Genomic DNA, 21,161 nt, shown 5'->3' on the forward strand with positions numbered 1-21,161 from the left:
CACTATTGTAGATGGGTGTCAAAATAGAGAGGTATGGGTGATGATGTAGATATAGTACTGCATCCCATGTATGGGAAAAAACTGAAACAATGCACCTTGTTGACCGACACCTATAATTTATTGAATATTCACACATACAGAAAACACATAACCTCATAATACACTTCAAATAATCATAACAGCAGTCATATGGTAATAATGGTTATCATTTAATTAATCACCATGATCATCGTAATAGTCATAATAAATATTCAAAATAATAGTAATAATAATAATGCTTTCTATCATAAAAGTCTCCATAGACATAGTATGTGTAACAGTGTAAATAATATAATGTTAATATATGACATTCCATCTTTGAGCATTAAACGGGATCAACAGAATCACTTTGGAGTTACAATGAGGTTCAGAGTAGATAGCACACACACCTGTACAGACTAGAGCATCTTGAGAAATAGTTGCCATTGTCGCCCAGCGACTGTAATTTCTAATAATCAATAAAATGGCTGCCACAAATTTGTGGGTCACTCCCCAAGAGGACAATATGTGACTACAAACCACAACAATAATGTGTATTTGGCTAGTTCAAACATAAATCATACTGTACACTCACACAATTTGTAGAATGATATAGGAACTGAAACATACACTCCGCATGGAAGTACCACTTTCACCACTTCTGTAATTTTTTTGTTAGCTCCTCTACTGGATCAACAACACGCTTTTTGTTCTGGAATTTAATCTGGTTATATAATCTAATGGCCATGCTTGCCGGTGACCCTCCAGTAACGGGCCTGCTTTTGTACTGCAGGTACAGGAAGAGGGTGAGAGAGAGGGGGAGAAATAGTTTAGTCAGTAAACTTTAGTGCTTACTGGGCAGTACTGAGCCTTGTAGCCAGGCCAGACAAGAGTCTTGCTGCTTGCTGAATGACTGCAGTCTACCCTCAACCCAAGCTTATAAACCACTCTAAATTCTATTAGTCAGCACCATGGTAGCAGCTCCAAATAAGCTGCAATCAATGGAATCCCAAAAGTTAAAAAAAAATAAAATAAAAATAGAAATCTTAGAGTAAATGTAAAGTGGGAGATACTGTATACCCTCTTAAATACTGCACTTACAGTACATACATATGCAACATAATTATCATTAACAGGTTTTCATTTTTCTTATTTTTTTCTTTTTCTTTTGCCCTTTTACCATGTTAAAATATTTTAGCAGCAGAGTGAAGTCAGGCTGTAACAGTATAATCTACTAAAGCAATGAACATGGTTTGTAGCAAAGTTATGCAGGTCTGTTATTATTACTGTACTTCAAGATGAGAAGAAGGCACACCCATGAAGCTTAAACACAGGATAGCACCTTGAGTGTCAGTTGTATGTCTTAGGACAGTGAAACAAAGGGCACCGTTTTGGGCAACTCTCATTGGCATTTAACTTCCAATGAAAACTGCCCTTTGTATCACCCTTAAGCCTAATTTATACTCGAGTCGCATGACATGAGTCGCTCATCGAAGAGAACAGCTTTTCAAGATCATGAGCCATTTTCGAAGAGTATAAATTACGCTTGAGAGTTGCTTTTGTTCTGCAGTTCTCATTAGACCTGAGACTGAGAGCACATTGTGAACTATTTGATTGCTTTAATGACATAAAAAGACTAGATTTGGAACCCCTCCCCCCATTCACATATGCACATATAAAAGAAAAGCAATGACTTGTTGTGGAAAAAGCTCTTAACATCAATAACTTATTTGAACTATTACACCTCTTCACATTAGATCATTGTTTCAATAACAACAGTACAAAACTAGCAGGGTTCAGTCAACTACAGTAAAAGGGCTCTAACTACATGAGTTGCAATAGCACCTTGTTCAATCGGCTGTTATGAAATCAACCAGCATCCCAACTGTCACCGGCTTCAGTGTCATCATCATCACCTTAAATGCTGTTCTCATAGTGTGTACACTCATAGCAGTAAGCAGAATACTTGTATAATATATTAAAACAAAAATTACACTGTCCTCTTTCCGAGCTCCACTATGACAAAAGGCCTGCTTGAAGGCCTGGCTTCTGGCCGTATATTACATAATTGACGCTGTTATCTTACAAACCATATTATGGAAAAATTCACAAAGCTAAGCCACTAATAGAATCTCATGTACACAGACGAGGATACAACAGTAAAACAGCTGAGAGTCCATGTATTGCTCTCATCCCAGGGATCATAGCGGTGAGTTTCCAGTCCTCATCTACAGGCACATGAATTGTTTTTGTTTTCTTAATAGTGCTCTATCTGGTGGACAAAACGCCACATGACATGTTCATGGACAAAATAATCGGAGGATAAAGTTAATTGCGTATCTTTGCGAGCATGGAATTTTGCATGTGTGTGTGTGTGTGTGTGTGTGTGTGCGTGCGTGCGTGCGTGCGTGCGTGCGTGCGTGCGTGCGTGCGTGCGTATCTGCTTGTGAGACTGAAGGAGAAGATGTACTGTATTATAATTTATATGTAGATCATTTAACAATGGCTCATTTCCCACAGTCAACTCCTTCGGCTGGCCTTTTCACCTGATGAACCATGCTTTTGATTTCAAACACAGCGGTTATTATAAGCTATGCTCTAAATGTAAACTGCACCCAAGATTCATCCATTGACTTTGATCAAATGGGAGCAGGGAAGGGATGGGGGGGGTGGAGGGAGGGTTTTGTTTCCATGAATCACTGATGAGTGTGTTTAGCACACAGAACCATTGGGGTCTGCCTCCCCAGGGGTGTAGAAATCAGGGATGGGTAAACCGGTATGCAGGGTCACCTGCAGAGAAGAGAATAAGTCAACGATTAATTTAATTATATTACATTATAAATGTGTTTGTTTTTCCATTCAAAATGTAACACACACTTTAGTCATTGTTTGAAGTGTTTTGGATATGGAATAAAAATGTCCATGGTCTGGTAAATTGTATTTAATCAGTGTGATCTGTTTAAAAAATTTAATAATCAATTTTTAATTATTCATACTTTCACCAATGACTATGTGACACTCAATAAAGTTTCCTTTGGCCTGCAGGTGGAGATGTTGAGCTATCATCCATTGGACTCAGTCTCTCTTACCTGGACATTGCGGTTGAGGCTGATAGCCGGGTAGTAGTTCCCCTCCAAACCCTCGAAGGCCACGGGACCCTGCTGCTCATCATTGATGAGGAAGATGAGCAGCCCACGGGTGAAGTCAAGCAGCACTCCTATTGTAGCTCCTTTACTGATTCCACCATCGGTCCTATAGAGATTTATAGTTATCGTCATCGTTATTGGGCTGGGTGAGAATGGCCCTTAAAACAGATTTTGTTATGCTGTATGTTGTTTTAGATGGAGTGCCGTGATTTTTGTACTTTTTCTGTATTGTATCTATGGAGTTAACATTACTCTAATAGACCCTTCTTTAAGTAATCTTTAAGTAAATTAGCTGGGGACACCCTGGAATCCCCTCAAGGACCCGTCCCTGGACCCCTCTTCGAGAACCACTGCTTTAACAGGCTTACCTGTTGGTGTGTGAGTTGTTGTGCATGAACCAGGAGCGGTTGTTGTCCACATACATGGCCCAGGCCTTGTCGTCCTTCCCCAGCATCACGTCCTTCAGGACGTCGCCCCGGGCCACCCCGAACGTCGGGTCTGGGTGGTTGTCGTAGCGATCCACCGTCATCTCCCAGTAGTGCACGCCGCGGGAGAAGGCGGCGCTTCCCAGGACGACCCTGTCATCGTAGCTGCTGCACGTCACCGTCAGGTTGTTGTTGGAGAAGATGATGTCAGGGTGGGCCGACACGGGGTCAAAGGTGAACCAGGCAACTGTGGAAGCAGAAGGATTTGGTGTCAGAGCAGTAGGTGACTGTAATAAAACATTACTGTAATGATGCTGAAAAGACTTTACAACAGTCATACAAGAGGCTAGAGCACTGTTTCTCAACGTAGGGGTCTGGGGACCACCGGGGGGTCCAAATGTACCCTTACAGGTCTGTATCTCTGAGAGTGTGCAAATGTAAGGGTCCATTCGATTCAATTTGCACACTCTCCATGTTAAATGATCACTGGGCATTTTACAATGAGCATTTTACAGTGTAGATGGGGTCCCAGAGACAAAAAATGGTGTCAAGTTAAAAAGGTTGAGATCTGTAAAATCCTCAGTGTTAATTTAACTCTCGGACAGACCCGGTAAGGCTCCATTTGGACCGCTGGTGGTCCCCGGACCTGACGTTGAAAACCAGTGGGCTAGAGGAAGAGGTGTAATGAGGTGCCGTTATACAGGAACAATCATCCTTACAGTTTGTAAGGACAAATAATATTATGAGAGGACATGATTAAATGTGATGATCAACTAATTGACTAGAATGCTAACAGCAAGTTCCAACTATTCAAATGTCTGTGAAAATACTATTGCCAGATATTGTACAACTAACTAGGAGAAAGTGAGAATCCTTAAGAACGGGCATTTGCAATTCTTATGGGCCGCCGTCATAATTTTACGCTGACTTGGGATATACCATGTAAAATGTATCATATTGCACTATTCTATGCTATAAACGTTACTTTAACCTCAGGGGTAATTTTAATTATAGGCACAATACACAGGTGTCGGTTGTCATTGTGTTTCTCTCCACCAAGTGGAACAGCACACTATTTATTTCCCCGGGGAAATAAACGGTGATGTGCTTTAGAAGTCTATCCAGAAAGCTTAATAATTGCAGCCCATGGAACAGCCAACCGCCCGTCCCTTTTGGTTTCATAGTGAGAGATTTGATCTAATGTAACAGGCGATGGGCAGGAGAGGGATGGGAGCAATGGAGACAATCAGCAATGAGAGGTCTCACAAGGACCCGTCCATACCTGAACCTAGAGATTGCATATCACATGGGGGGAGTCCAGCTGAAATGTGAAATGAATGGAGGATAGCCAGAAAGAGAGGGAGAATTGGAGAAGGAGAGTGAGAGAGACGGGAAGAGGGAGACCACAATAGAGAACGAGGGACATAAAGAGAGACGAAGAGAGAAACAGAGAGATAGAACAGGAGGGACACCGAACGAGATAGTCTCACAGAGAGGGAGAGAGAGAGGAGAGAGAAGAGAAGTGGTTGACGCTGTTAAAGCAAAACAACCTGTGTTCATTTGACTCCAAGAGTGTACAAATGTAAACAAATGGACCCATTTGTATACTCTCGGATTTACAAATGGGTTAGGGTCCATTTGGTTCCATGTGTACACTTTACACTACAATGTACAGGGGTCAGGGAGGCGTGGCAGACAGCGTCAAAGCACATTTGATCAGGGAAGCTGGTTCAGCTTAGGGGCCAAAGATCAAAGATCAATGATCTAAAAAAAGAAACCACCACAGACGTAGTCTCGCGTTACCAGACTGTTCTCCATAGGGGTTGCCTCTCGCAATTTCCAAATGCTTTCATCATACAGTCTGGAGCAACGGAAGAGCTGTCATAGCTGGGGGGGGACTCGTAAAAAAATCACCATAATTTGGCTTTCGGTGACTAGTTTTTGAATTTTGGCGTGGTGTTAGGTATGGGTATAAGGTTTTCAAAAAGCTGTGCAAACGCGCCCAACGTGTTTGCAGCCCTAGTGGGCTGTTTGCACAGACTCAAATATTAGATACGTATAGCTATGGATGTAGACCAAAATAATTGATAAAATAGATTTCTCAATGGATTCTGTTACTATTGGGTGTGCTAAATAACATACTAAAACTTTAGGAAAAACGAACAACCAGAAAGGCATCGTTTTCAAGATGGCGTCCACGGTGGCTAAAATGCCTATAAACTGGGATTTCATATGTAAAAAATCATAACAATTATCCACTTGGTAACTACTTTTTGAATTTTGGCATGGTGTTAGGTATGGGCATATGGTTTTCAAAAACCATATGCAAACTAATTTGGCTCGCCCCCTAGTGGTCGGTTTGCAATGAAACCACTATTAGATATGTCAGTATATGGTTGGAACCCCAAATAATTGATAGAAGAGATTTTTCAATGGATTCTGTTACAAATTATGTAAAGGATTCAAGCTGTCAAAACAAGAGATGTCAGAACTCTGTGGGGAAAAAATAAAGCTCTTCCTCAGCAGCTGCTTATGTGTGTCAGTCAAGGGGGTTGTCTGAACCATTGACCATTAGTATGATATAAAAGCAAAATGGCCACTGTGTGAATATGTATAAATTCAAGTCGAATGATGGATGACGAGCTTCCCTATCTAATGCTTTAATTTGTATTTATTCAGGCTTATTGCAGCAGAGAGCTAAAGGGCGCAAACATACAGATGGATTATAAATACTGTACTACTGTACTATATGAGCTTGGTTTAAAGCTAAAGTGCCATTAAAATCACACTGCCACATGAGTTGTACAGTATACATTGTCACACTCTCAGAGCTGAATTAACACACTTAACTGGTTCTCAACATCGAATTGGGTGTCCAAATGGACCCTTACAGTTCTGCATCTCTGAGTGTGGCAAAGTTCCATTTGCACACATGAATTGTGGATTACACATTGTACCCAAATGGACCGTCAGCGGTTCATTTGGACCGCCAGCGGTTCATTTGGACCGCTAGTGGTTGCCGGAGCCAATGTTGAGAAGCAGTGAATGAACACATCTGACTGCGTTGCTGAACGTACTGTCTGAGGTCTGCATGATCAGGGTCTTGCTGTACTGGCCCGCTCCACTGGCGTTGAAGGCTTTCACTCTGGACTTGTACATACTCATGAAGTGGAGCCCATCCACAGTGCAGATGGTCTCAGTCCCCACATACACTTCCTGTGAAGATGCACACACACACACACACACACACACACACACACACACACACACACACACACACACACACACACACACACACACACACACACACACACACACACACACACACACACACACACACACAAGCAACTTATGACACATACCTTTTTTTTTTATATATAATTTCTATCCCACGATGTTTGTAACCCATTTTTCACCCCTGTGTCAATTATCTAATGTGATCCTGGGCTCTACACACCCTCCGCCAACCTGGGGAGAGCAACGGACTTGAACTCATGCTTCCTTCATGCCTGAGTGTCCAAGTTGCTCCTTTACACCTGACAGGGGGGAGTTTCCCTGGTTGGACGTAGCGCGTGGAAGGAACACGTTATTCCAACCAGTTCCTTTCCCCTCCATCAGGCACCCCAGATGGCCAGGGGGAGGCAGTTTAGAGACCAGGATTACTGCATGTTTTTTGTGAGGGTACCTACCCTAGGGGACACGGGGAGAACATGCAAACTCCACACAGAAAGGCCCTCTCGCCAACCCCGCCTCGGGTATGGGCACTGATGACACGGAGGAGGAAACACGCCGCCAGCACCCACAGCGCCCCGAGCGGGAATCGAACCCAGGACCTTCTAGCTGTGAGGACTAGCAACTAGCACTACCAACTGTGCCACCGTGCCCCCGTGGCACATACTTTTTATAAGTGTTGTTTTTTACCACTCGAACCTCAGCATGCCTATTCTGGGGGCACATTACCGAAAAATAGCCAATCTACAAGCTCTCAGCATGTGTTGTGAGCTTTGTAGCTCGGCAATCTTTGGGGGAAACATTTGGTGTAGATGGAAAAAAGTGGTCTTCCCCCTGGTACATTTCCAACTGAATTCTGTTTTACAAAGAGTAAAGATGGTTTAAATGGTTAATACATCCGGTTCTGTCTCCGGGGGCTTTTCAGTGAGAATGTCCCATTTGGACACACAGTGGGGGATGTATAATAGTACGTGAGTGTGAGTGCGTGGGGTGAGCCAGCCCACACTACAGAGTATAAATAGAATACATTGAGCTCAGCGGGCTGATCTGCAGTGAGTCACATATAGGAGCAGATGGTAACAAAACTTCCCTTGCTGCTACATGTTGTGTACTGTACACCATTGATTTAATTAGTTTTATTCCACCTTTATTTATCCATAAACAGTCCCATTGAGATTCCAAACCTCTTGTACATGGGTAAGTAAGCATACTGTATTACAGTGATTTGCAATTTCAAGGTATGCAGAATTTTCATGAAATGTGACAAACGTTTCAATATGTGGGTGCTTTTCATGGTCAGGGAAGAATCAACTCAAGCACACTCATCTAGCGTGGCCTGTTTTGGCATTGCTCTGGTTGAGCAGCCAAACTGCAGTGTGGCCAGTAAAATGGCCGCCAAGTAACAAAACTGACTCCAGGCTGAAAGGCAATTTGGCATTGACCGCCTGCCAATTAGTAGCTAACAGATACAGTTGGTGCATCTGTTGCGAGTTGTTCCGAAATTAGATGCTCTGATGCAACACACACGAGACAAAAAGACTTGTCGATGCGGAGCAAATGGTGGCCAGGTGACTGTGGTTAGCTAACCATCAATGCGCCAACCTCCACAAAGTCACCTCTAACATGAGTTGCAGTGCAATTTAATTTGTAATTGTGTTCAGCAGGGTCGGTTTTGTTTAGTACTGTTTGTCTAGTATAGAAAAAGAAAACAAAATACTGAAAAGTATTTAATAAATACACATTTTGCTGTTGCCCCAGAGTCACTGTTGAGTACAGTAGAACAAGCTTGAATCCCTACACTGGTTGTGGAGGAACCTGCTCTGGTTTTAAGGTACAGAGGGCTGAAACAGATATGCCCTGTCATTGTCCTGACTCCATTGTTGAGGGGGGAATAAGACTCTTGCTGCAACAAAGCAGGTGGGCTCACTATGTAGAGACAGGGAGGGTCCTTTTACACCACTGACCTCTGTAAGTGTATGCACATAGCCTTGATCTCCGATCGCACTTCCTGTGGGATCGCCCCGTCTAACAGCTGCATTACCGCACCCTCCCTCCCTGACACGTTGCCATTTAATTCCCTTCAGTGTCACGTGCTCATATCAATCAGAGCTTCTCCACGACAAGGCCCCACACATCGCACATGAAACCGGTAGCCATACGTCCACCCAAGGGGACTCAGTGACAATGAATTGCTTTCACCTTCCCCTGGTTGCATTGGTGGTGATGCCCTCCCTGGCGCCAAATGAAGGAGTTCTTTGTTGAGATTACTCTGCCATCATAGATCATTAAGAGCCTAGTTACTAGCAACTATTTGGATGTGCCACAGTTATTGTTGAAATTGTAATATAAATGTAAATAAAAATAAATGTGGACTATTGAGTCAAACACAAAGCACATTAAGGTATTAGTAAGGTACAGTATTAGTCAATATAATATACTAGTCTAAGATCAAAATAAAGCATCTCTGTCAACATGTAATGTAGACAGTGATGGGTGACCTACTGTCATTTACCCTGCATAATAATGAGTTTGATTTTTTTCGCCATCAATCATTTGACAGTGTAGGCATGACATTTGTCCAATCATAGGTAACTTATTTTGGAACAAATCTATGTTCTGGCATCCCCCTCCCCTCTTCTCAGTGCAGATGTCACTCAGGATGTTGTTCACCACTGTAATAGATGGCTGCTAAAATTATGAACAATAATAACAACATTCGCTTTGTCTCATGGAACGGCAAAGGTGCTAATCAGAGACAAATAAAACAGTTGCCCACTTGTGCCAATTGAATGGGAACAATTGTGTTGTTTCACAACAAAAGAACATGGGTGGGCTACCTATCGCTCAAGTTTCAGAGCCAGAGGTGCTGCCAGATGTGATACCGATTCACAGGAGTGCCTCTTTTGAATCAATGTCTTCTACACAGCTTCAGAGGAAATTTGACCTATTATCGACAACGACCAAATCTGACCAAATCACTTAGGTTTAAGAAGCATTTCTAAAGAGACTCAAATCTTCAACAGAAGAAACTATCTCCGACCCTGCAGGAGTTATTTTCCACCTATTATTCAGAACTTTACACCTCAATGCGCTCCCGATATTTGGGATAACGACAACTCTCTTGATCAGATCCCCATTCCCAAAGCTTGTGAAAGTCTTGCCAGTGGCCTAGGTGACCCCATATCCAGGCAATTAACTCCCCAGTTGGGATGAGTTTACTGTCAAATTTTGAAAATTCACGATGCTTTTCCGCTTCGTGTCCCCAGTTTTACAAGAAATGTTTAATGAGGATTTATTTGAATGGCAGCTTGCCCTCTACCTTATCATAGTATCATTACTTTGTTAATTTAAAAGGACAAACATCCCTTACTCTGAGGTACCTACAGATCTGAAAGAAAGGCAGGTGTGCTTCCTCTGGATGCTGCCCTTGGTTTAGGCAGTGGGTGCTTAGCTATAAATACAACTTCAATAAAATCAATCATATTCCTATGCTGTGGGCCTGCCTCAGATTAATTGACAGAAACATTAAACATTTCATACCAATGTATTCTATATTTCCATAGAACCGAACCCACTCACAGAGTCACAGCTACTTTCCAGTAGCCATGCAGAGGATTACCTAACAACTTTGTTAGCCAGACATTTTATTCTCCTCAAAACCAAACACATTTCCTTTTCCACTCCCAACTAGATGGTATAAGCATAATGGGACGGTGGGTGTGAAGTAGGGATGGGAGGGTGTCATGTTGTTAGTAAGGTGGGAAACCAAAAGCTATGTGGGAAGTGGGTGGTTGGGTAAACTGTGAAATGTACAAACTGCTTATGTCTGATCATAACAGTTTGTGCATAAAATGCATAAAAAGTTTTTTTTTTAAAAGAACAACAAAAAAAACATTAGAGACAGGAAGAGCAAACAACATTGTGTGAGTAGAAACCCTAGTAAAACATCTCAGAGATCACATCATATGCTACTGTATGTGAAATTCATAAATTGAAGCCAAAAAGGGTTATTATTCATCACCTATACATTTGCTGTCCACCATAGTCCCTCAGGGGTCTATACTTGTCCCCCTCGTTTTTTTCCTTCACAACACTACACATTGTAGTTCTGATGTTCACACAATATTCGCTGAATAATAACCTATATGAACCTATAATGAAATTCCCAGAATAGGGACGCTAGGGTTCATCTGGTTAAGCCAGATATAAAATAGACCACTTCCCACTGGACATGACTGTGCAGTGAAGCAGTGGTTCTCAAAATGGTATCTGGGGACCCCCAGGGGTCCTTGAGGGGGTCCACATCACAATCTTTTTAACCCCCTTATCCATATTTTATGTATTGGCAATTCAAAAATAGCAGATATACAGAGCTTGTACATCTTCTATTTTTAAACATTTTTTAAAAATCTAGAAAGTGAAAAAATGATCCCCTACCCTGAACGCTCCTCCGCTTCCATCGTCCAGCTCCAGGATGTAGCCCTCCACGGCGATGGTGGAGAGCGGCGGCTGTTTCCATGACAACGTGGCGCTGTTGTTCTGCGTGCAGCACTCCTCCAGCTGAAGCATGGGAGCCGCTGGGACTGAGGGGAGGCACACAGTAAAATCCTGACAGTTCATTTAACTCAGAGTAACAAATGGATAAAATAATACTGAAGATTTTCCTGTGCGGGAAAAACCAGGCCAAGTGACACCCAGCTGCGATATGGAAGGCTTGTGCACGTGCACAAAAACCGGCACACTCACTCACACTTCCCACTGGACATGACTGTGCAGTAAAGTAAAGGACCGGTTGAATTTAATTTAGTGCCTTTGTGGCTGAAACACATCACTCAATCCTCAGCAGAGCGTATCTGCTGAGGAGTCCCAGGTCTTTTGGAGGGCAGGGGGCACCCCTGAGGACCTACTCTGTGGCGGCACCAGCCATCTTCTATCTATGGAGAGGTCCACTGGGGCTGCAGCATCTCAACCGCTGACAGGAAGAGACTTAATAGACTCACCCAGTGCGGGTGGTTGTGGGAGAAAGGAGAATGATTGCTGATGGTGCATTAACACAGGCAGATCCAAAGCTACGGTCTACCATCAATTTTCAATGGAAACCAGCGACATGAACCAAAGCGACGGCCGATGTTTGTAGCTGCAACAAAATCTACAAAGCTACAATCCAAGTTGAGCTGGCTTCAACTGCAGCTACAAAGCTATAAAACGACAAAAGCGTTGTTTAACAATTACCATTCACCATTCTCTTCACACAATTCCTACTTGCATTGGGGGGAAAACAAATTATTTCCGTCCGCTAGTTGCATGTTATTTTTAATCCCAGGCTTTATTTTGTACATTCTAAAACGGTTAGTCCCAATACTTCTAGATTCTGATTGGCTGGTTTCTGATTAGACCACGTACAAAATCTATTCTACACGTTAAATCAATCCCAGGTGCGTTACAGTGATCCTGTAGCTGAACTAGGGAAGGGAAACGGCTGATTTCCATACAAGCCCTGGCCGTGTGGGCTTCTAAGTACCGCCCGCACACATAGCATGGTGAGTGGTGACTGAGTGACTCTGGCCCGGGCGGCAAGTGCCCCCTATTCTCTCATCACTCAGAACAGCTGTTTGCTAAATCGGTTTTGATGTGATGTTCAGACATATCAGCTAAATCTGGATTTTAAAAGATTATGAGTTTCTATCAAATATGTTAGTTATGAGATTGGCCTACATACGTTTTGTTTCTCTATGTATTTGTTTGGCAAAGTTGACAACGTATAACAAAGCCTATACTGTACGTATAACAAAACTGGACTGACAACACAAACTAAATGCAGGTCATGCTGAACTTCCCTCCTACACACATTATCACCTCAGATGCCATCTGTTATTGTTCACAATATAAACAGAGCCTGCAGGGATATGTGAATGCAGAAAATGTCTTTGCACTACAGGGGAATTCTCTGCATCAGAAACACGAACACAGTCTATAGGGTCTTATGTAATGCATTCCAGGTTGTTCCCAAATAGGAAAGTAACAGACAATGTGGAGATGAAGAACTCCATGACACAAACTCCATGACGCAAATTCCATGACAAAAACCCCATTACAGAGAGTGCATCTTCATATAAAAACAGCAAACTAAAGCTGTGCAGCTGTGCTGATTTAGATTCTAAATCAATGCTCATGATATGTTAAACAAGAAGGGTGATTTAGCTGTTGACTATGATTGATTTGGACAGCTGCCAGCCAATGAGTACATGGCTATAGTATAATCCTCCTTAAGATACCTGCACCTGACATAATTAATGTCTTGAACAACTTCTCCTCTCTACCTTTCATTTGGACAAAGTCCAGTTGGTGGATGGTCTGCAGGAGCGGTCCACTGTCCAGGGTCAGGTCAAAGTCACTGGTCATCCTGGGAGTGAGGGTTCCCTTCCCCCACTGGCTCTCTGTCATGTGCACCCTCCGGATCAAGGCGTCAGAGATCTGGTAGAAAGAATAACTATGGTCACAATTCCATTCCAGTCTGTAGTGAACAGTGTGTGTTCCAGGCCTGTCAGTGTGCTGTTAACATGATGACAACTCACTGGGTTTCTCTCATGCCAGAAGTTTGGGTCCGATGTCGATCCCGATTTTGGACATGAATCAATTTTTAACATTTTACTTATAGGGATGCCAGGTTGAAATTAAGTGGTAAAAAGGGATACAATTAATTGCAGATACCAATGTCGTCCAAAAAGTTTTAAAGAAAATGTATATAATGGGCCAAAATATAGGCATATCGGTCTTGCTCTACTCGTGACATGTGTGCCTCAACCCTTCTTTCCTTGTACCTCTCCTCTTCACTATCCATTAAAATCTGAAAATGCCATACCTTAAATATAAAAACTATTATAAGCTAGTCAAATGAGTACATTATGCCTACACAGACTCTGTGCATAACATCAAAAGTTTCTTATCAGAGCACCTAGCCATGAAATAATCTGACCCTAGCATGAATTCTACCTAAGCCCTTTATTCCAAAAGACAACCCTCGTCTTGTAAATAATTCAACATCGGAGATTCCACAACCCATTATGGAAAGTGACATCTGACCTGTAGGAAGCCGCTGGGGTCGTTCTCCTTGATGACCTCCAGACAGTACTCCATCAGTCCGGTGGTCTGACGTAGTTTCACTGTACAGTGGGAGATCTGGTCTCGTACCACCTGGGACAGGAGCCAGGGAGACAAGAAGAGCGGGATAAAGGAGGGAGAAGAAAGAATATATAGAAGACAAAGTGAATTATGGGAAATGAAGCATAAATATTTTCGTTGCTGTCGGGAGGAAACCACCATCTCCGTTTTTGTTTTGGATAAATCAGTGCTATTGAACACCCTTTACGTCTGTGTGTTGTTTCGAGAATGATTGAACCAATGAAAATAGTAAAAAGCGCTTCGGACAAAACCTCTTAATTCCATTGGACCTCTCCCCCTCTCATGGAAGTAATTGACACAAAAGTCACAACACCAACGTTGATGAGGCAGTATTGCTTTGTTTTCTAAATATAAGGTTTTCTTAATTTCCTGATACATACACATAATTGATGTAAGCTCAAGCCGTCATTAATGATGACTGCAATCAGAATGGTATCATGTACACTGTATGCAGCTGTCCTGTGGTACCGACACATACAGTGAAGATAAAATGGAGGCATCAGCTGACCAGAGAAGAAGCAATGTGTCCGACAGAAATTAGGATGTAGGAAAAGGTGATAAAAAAGCACAGGAAAGGAAAAAATGAGAGAAAGGCGGTGTAGGAGGGATTGGAGAGTGGATAAGTAGTGGCTGAGACAGAAAGAAGACAAATGGAATGAGAGTGGGAAAACAATGATTAAACACAAGTGTTGATGGATGAAGGGAATCTCAATAAGGTGGGTCAAGACAAAAGCCAATAATGAGACTGCACTGGAATTCTATAATTGATAATCATTTGACTCTTGACACAGATTGGGAGAGAGGGGTTGGGTTAACAGACACTGGCAATCACTCCTGTTGCTCATGTTTGCATCAGCAACAGGACATTCGGAACAGGAGGAAATTCAGGGTAGCAATAGCAGTAAGAGTGAAACACAGGAAGAGAAAATAAAATAAAGTAAAACAGGCTTACACACAAGACATCTGCGCTGGGTCTCTAAATGACAGGGTTACCAAATGTACAGTCTATCACCAGTCAATATAATAATTAAATATATGAAATACGAATGAATATAGATTACTGTAATGTATATTGCCAGTGCATATGGATACAGTATATGTACAGACTATCAACCACATGAATTAACAGGAAGTATCTGGGGAATGCATGCACATCTATCTATCTACCATCTATCTATCAACTGTGAATATGTGAATGAAAATATGCAATCTTTCAACAGTGAATATACAGTTTGACACACCACACTATTGCCGTTTCCAGACTGAAAGAGGCTATAGTTAGTACCTCCCTGGTCTACAAAATCTTTTACATCTTTGAGAGCAGATTTGATTTTTGTCTACTGTATATCATGTAGCCTTTGACCCAAATGCACTTTTATAATATCTGTTATCTGTCTGATCTTTCCCAAAATAGCCGATCTACAAGCTCACAAAGCTTGTAGAAATATTTCGGAAACAATTTGCGCCTTGAATGACATGCCTCATACGAATGCCATGATTATAGCGGTTAATAACAAAGCTACAAAAACATTCATAACATTGACCACCAAGGATTCACTTGACATCAGCAGCACCCATATGATTATGCATAAAGTATGGTGCTAGCTACGAGCCCATTACAAATAGAAATCTAGCTGCTGTACAGATTTCCCTCATTGCATGACAGCCCAAATGTTGTTTCATCACACACCCATGCAGATGTCCAAAGAGCATCCTCTCAGCAGAGGTGCTGGACTGAGGGTTGCTAGGTAACAGTAACTTCAGCACTTTTATCTGAATGCTTCCAGGGCTGTGAGAGGGAAAGCCTCTATCTGACCATTTCCTGACACAGCATACGTAAAGACGGCTTGAGTAGAATACATACATCGTCGACGGTGTCACTCACTAGAAATAACAGTTTTCAAGCCAGCTAACAAAGCACTGTTCCGTGCCATGTTGTTAGCGTCTGACACCATTGTGCGACAAAGTATAATTTAGGCTTTGATAGACTGCGGAAGGAACTGCATTAACTATGCACAAAGTGTACAATGCTACTGATAGTGATTGTTGACCTGGCATCCTAGTCAATATAGGAAACCTATACACACTTTAGTATAGTGTGTATAGTTTCAATGTACAGATTATAGATATTTTTGGGATATTCTACTGTTAGACTGATGATAGGTTCTTGGTTTACCTATGATCCTAGATTACTATTTCTATGCATTTGATGCATTATCTTGTGTTGGTTGACCTTGCTTATTGTAAATTGCTCTGGATTAAGAGCGTCTGTTAAATACCTAAATTATAAATTGTAAATCGTAAGTAGATACAGACTCAGCTAATTGCACTGTAATCATCACTGTAGTACCTAATTTACCATTACTGTAATGACTGTTGACTGAGGAGACAGTGGTTACAACATCATTACTATCGGTACTACTAACACCCCATATAAGAAAGTAACAAACCTATACTTACAGACAACGCTAATTCAAATGTGATAATGGCATGGGTCCAATGGTCCATGCAATCTCTAACTCCTCTAAGCATGATTTACTATATAAAGTTCAATTTGTGGCGTGTCTATTGCGGGCCAGTCATGTCCAAGGCCAATGTCAGTGCAAATCGGCCCTGATCGTGCAAATTGGAATTGTTAGGCAACGGTTTCTCGTGAAAGACATCGGGACCAGAGTTCGAGGTCACATAACATGCCCATATATGGAGATCCCTGACGTCAGCGCAAATCACTGTTGTTAGGCAACAGAGAGAGAGAAAGACAGGAAAGAGGAGAGAGAGACCCAGAGAGAAGGATAGGGAGAGGGAACTAAATGAGAATGATTTCATGGTGTGGCACCATGCTACACCACTATACACACACCGTACCACACACACTGACCCAGCTCATCATATTCTCATTATCCTCCACTTTTCATAAACTGTAATCAATCTGGACACAGCACATGCACGGCGGTGACCCTCTCTCATCATGCTGCGACAGGGAGCAGCAGGTTTTGAGACTTGCCTCCCCCTGGGGACTGTGATGATCTGGCCCCATGTCCGTGGTCAGGTGCCATGGAGGTCTGCTGTGTCAAGCCAGGACCGTCCATCCACACTGCCCCGCAGTGGCCTGGCACAGCTCCAGGAGGTAGTTCTCACTGCTGTGCTGTCGCAGCCTATTTAACAAACACACTCACCATGTCTCCCCATCTCTTCCTACTGTACCTCCCACTGCATTTACAATCACAATTGGAATCACTTGGAGTTGCAGATCCACTTTATTGTCCCCAGATGGGTAATAACATTATGGGCAACCATGTTATGGTTCGCAGCAACATACATGTAGGTTATTTTAGAGTTAGAAGCAGTGATTGACCAGGAAACCCAACATTGATCTGCACAGGTCACACACATCATTTACCAATAGATGTGTCTGTAATTTGCCTTCTAATTTGTCATTTGTTTTGTAATTAGTATTGCTGCAGAAGAAAATCCTGGAACTGACAATAGTGTCCTCTCCTCCATCCATCTGTCTTCTGCTTCTCTCCTTACATGACCCAGAAGATTTGCAACAGAAATAGTCCTGCACCACTGACACACATTATTAACAGAAAAAAACTGAAGACATTTTAGTAATAGTTAATCCTTAACTATTTTATTGCCAAGTACAAACATGCAATGCAGTTTGTTTTCCACAGTTTGTTCCTAAAATTGTGTGGGAATAAAACTGCATTGCAGAACCAATCCCAAAGTCCTTAGGTCAGTCCTTCAGATAGGGACAGTTACAGGATTGGTTTTCAAAGCAGTGGGCATAGTTTCGTAAAGGCTGCTGTTCTAGCAACTACCTTCCACTTAGATTTCCCCACACGTATCGGTAGGCTGAGGTCTCCTGATCTAGGTGAGATTAGTCTCTTGGTGGATTTGATGCAGAGACACATCAGCAACGTATAAAGTACGTTCTCCTCTCTCCCTGTTGTCCTCTTGATCTTGCTGCCTTCCATTTCTCTTTTCCTTCTTCTCCTTATGCGACCCACTCAACTCAAGTCACCTCTCCTGCCCTCCATTTCACGTTCAAACTTCTCAGTTCACTGAGCAGACGACTTCAACGCACATGCACATATCAGCAGTTTCACTAAGCGTTCCTGACGGTTTTTTTCTTTTGTTCTTTTATGATGACAATCAGCTCACTGTGCCTCCTGATCACCTGCTAATGGGTGAATGGGTTGAGGGAGTCTGATTCAACCTACAGGTCTGAGCTGATAGTATGAGAATATAGTAAGAGCAGAAAGGTCAGAGGAGATCGATAGAGAGAGACCTGCATACTAAGAGAGTATGCATGCTGTTATCTATGGAGCACTCTAATACAGTATAACTTAACTATTATTAAGAGGCTGATACAAACGCGTGCGCGCGCACAGTCGCGAACACACACACACACACACACACACACACGCACACACATGCACACACACACACACACACACACACACACACACAAACATACTGTATATATCAGTGCTAACAGATGCAAACATTCATTTATGCACATGCGCACTCGCCACTGTACTGTGGAAGAGGACAGCAGCAGAGGGCAGGGAGGTGGGTGTGCGAATGGGGTCGAGGCTGTCCGTGTTGCAGCGACGGAGATGAATGGAGCTTGCAGAGAAAGGAGCCTCAACCTCTCCCAGACATAATCTGTATGTGGTTGTCATGGTGATGAAGCACATCACTGAGGGAGCTTACTCCAACTCAAAAGAACCACTCTGACACTTTCCGACTGGGCAAAAACAAAAACAACAGGAGAGCAGGAGACTTGACCTTAAGACTTCACAAACAACCGCTCCCCCATTATCCACCAACATATTCTCCATCTACATTTCTCACAGACAATTTGCTGTCCCTTACAGTAGGTTGTGTACAAAATGTGCAATGACTCATGCACCTAACAGCAATGCCATCCACCAGACTCCAGGCAGATGCACAGAAAACATTTTAGAAGGAGATGATGGACTATGCGCCTTTCTTTGTAAAGTGTAATTGCTTCAGTGCTGTGACTGCCTGCTGTGATTATTAGGTCACTGCGGTACTCAGACACCACAGTGGGCTGCAGTCTCCTAACCTGCCTCTTCTTCTTAGCAGTACAGGCTTATATCCATAATAGATATACTCCAAACATCTACTAACACTTTACTTTGCCAGGTCCTTGGCTTGGGGAACAGTAGACCAGTGCATAATATTACCGGTACTATTAGTTAAAAAAGTATACAGTATAACAGACACCACCTGCAGGGGTGTAAAGTACATTTACTCAAGAACAATTGTGAGGTATGTTTTACTTTATTTCCAGTTTTCAGTACTTTCACTTCTCTATTAGGCCTACATCTCAGAGGCAAATATTGTACTTTTACTCCTCTACAAATATTTGAAAACTTTAGTTGCTAGTTACTTTCTATTATTATTATAAAACTTAAATTAACCACTTCAACCATGGCTATATACATTTCGTCCATTTGAAAATATCAGATCTACAGAGCATGTAGGGACATTTTGCGGGAGGGGATATTCTGTATATGAGTACGTCACATGCTACTTTTGGTACTTTAAGTACATTTTGATACCAATACCTTTGCACTTGAATTCCAGACTTTTATAGTATTTCTACATTGCAGTATTGATACTTTTACTTAAGTAAAAAATGTGAACACTTTTTCCACCACTGACCACCTGCATGTACAGTACTTCACCTTAAATGATCAATTACAGGTAAGCAGCAGTAAAGAGTAAAAGAGCCAGAGCTAATCAACCGATAGACTTGAGTGATGAGTATTGAGTGAGCACACAGTATTTACACAGTGTATGAATGAATGGCACTCGGGTGGAGCAGGGGTAAAATACCTGTCTACCACCGCGGAGCCTAGAGCCAAATTCCAATACCCAAAATCTCGGCCACTCACTCACTCACACTCGCTCACTCCAGCATGGCGATGTTATGGTGAAATTGGTGACCTGCTGAAATATGTGACAATCGTGTAGACAATCACATAATGTCAGTGTCTGAATGAAAATCGTTGCAGTTTGTTCATTAGCAGAGTTCAACCTAGCGGTATTTAGGCCATGTATTTAAAAACCTCCATGTAAGTTGTGTGCAGTCCACAAGATGGTAACATATTTCGGCAGGTCACCAATTTGACCATAATTTGGCATGCTGGAGTGACCGAGTGGGAGTGAGCGAGTGGCCGAGATTTTGGGTATTGGAATTTGGCTTCGGGGTTTGGAAGCACCGTCTGGCTTGGCCGGGGCCGTGTTCGGGTCCCTGGTCCGCGTATGGTTTATGGAGGCCAATGTTTGTCGCTGCGCCAGACAGTAATGGTCATACAGAAATGTGTGGGTGGGTATTGTGTGGGTTGATTGATACTGAGCGTCTGCTCAGTATGTGTGGGTTGATTGGCAAATAAACTGAGAGAAAAAGGGGGTAGAAATAATTGGCCTCTAAGTTAAAGAAAGAAAACAAAGTAGGCCTAAGAGTGAATGAAAATATCTGTGTAACAATACCAAGATCTGCAAAGTGGTATTTTTAGACAAACTGGTATGAGGTACAGATGCCGTTTTATTCAGTAAGCCTAATGGAACATTGTATGTCATATTACAGTTGTTACTGACAGTGACCTAAACTATTTTAAAAGGGGGACACTATGATTCATATACTGTAGCCAGGTAATGAGATGTCTAGTCTAGTCACCTAAACTAGACTAGACATCCAATATCACAATAAACCAAAACATTATTCTGTAACAAATCCTTAAGAAGAGGCTCTTCTACTATTTGCACAGCATTTTATGTAGACAGGGGAAATGAGTGTGAAAGATACCGTTGGCATTTCACTGTTTCTCTCACTTCAATGTACAGATAAACAGTTTTTGCTGGAGGTTGAATTGATGTGATGAAAGCACTCCAGTTATATAGTGAGAGAATTATTCATTTGAGATTTGCTTCCAGCACTTTATTTCCCATTACATTATTATTTATTTCCCACACGGTTGGGGTCATCTTCATCCATCATACACTGCAGAAGTTTCCTTGTGTTTTAATGAGCAGGACTGGAGAAAGTCTCACATTGACAGCCCATGGGGACAAGGGGGAACCCCAGCAGAGAGAGAGAGAGAGAGAGAGAGAGAGAGAG

The 21,161-nt window shown here is 42.3% G+C and overlaps 1 protein-coding gene across 15 annotated transcripts in view; it reads right to left on the reverse strand.

The window, feature by feature from the left end:
* Positions 1 to 109: 109 nt before the first annotated feature.
* The window catches only part of trim9 (tripartite motif containing 9), a 43,261-nt gene continuing 22,209 nt past the window's right edge, over positions 110 to 21,161 (reverse strand). For 2 of the 15 annotated variants that reach the window (XM_079527835.1, XM_079527834.1), the window contains 7 exons: positions 13,904 to 14,014; positions 13,141 to 13,294; positions 11,258 to 11,403; positions 6,667 to 6,805; positions 3,587 to 3,836; positions 3,108 to 3,270; positions 110 to 2,808 (listed from right to left, as the gene is read on the reverse strand). In XM_079527835.1, coding sequence (XP_079383961.1) covers positions 2,731 to 2,808; positions 3,108 to 3,270; positions 3,587 to 3,836; positions 6,667 to 6,805; positions 11,258 to 11,403; positions 13,141 to 13,294; positions 13,904 to 14,014 — 1,041 coding nt within the window. In that variant the 3' untranslated portion in view covers positions 110 to 2,730. Of the gene's footprint in view, positions 2,809 to 3,107; positions 3,307 to 3,532; positions 4,056 to 4,871; positions 4,911 to 6,642; positions 6,806 to 11,257; positions 11,404 to 13,140; positions 13,295 to 13,903; positions 14,015 to 21,161 lie in introns of all 15 variants that reach the window. The other 13 variants (XM_079527833.1, XM_079527846.1, XM_079527838.1 and 10 more) reach the window with 11 other exon arrangements.

The sequence above is a fragment of the Electrona antarctica genome, assembly GCF_951216825.1.
Source record: "Electrona antarctica genome assembly, chromosome: 18".
Taxonomy (NCBI): domain Eukaryota; kingdom Metazoa; phylum Chordata; class Actinopteri; order Myctophiformes; family Myctophidae; genus Electrona; species Electrona antarctica.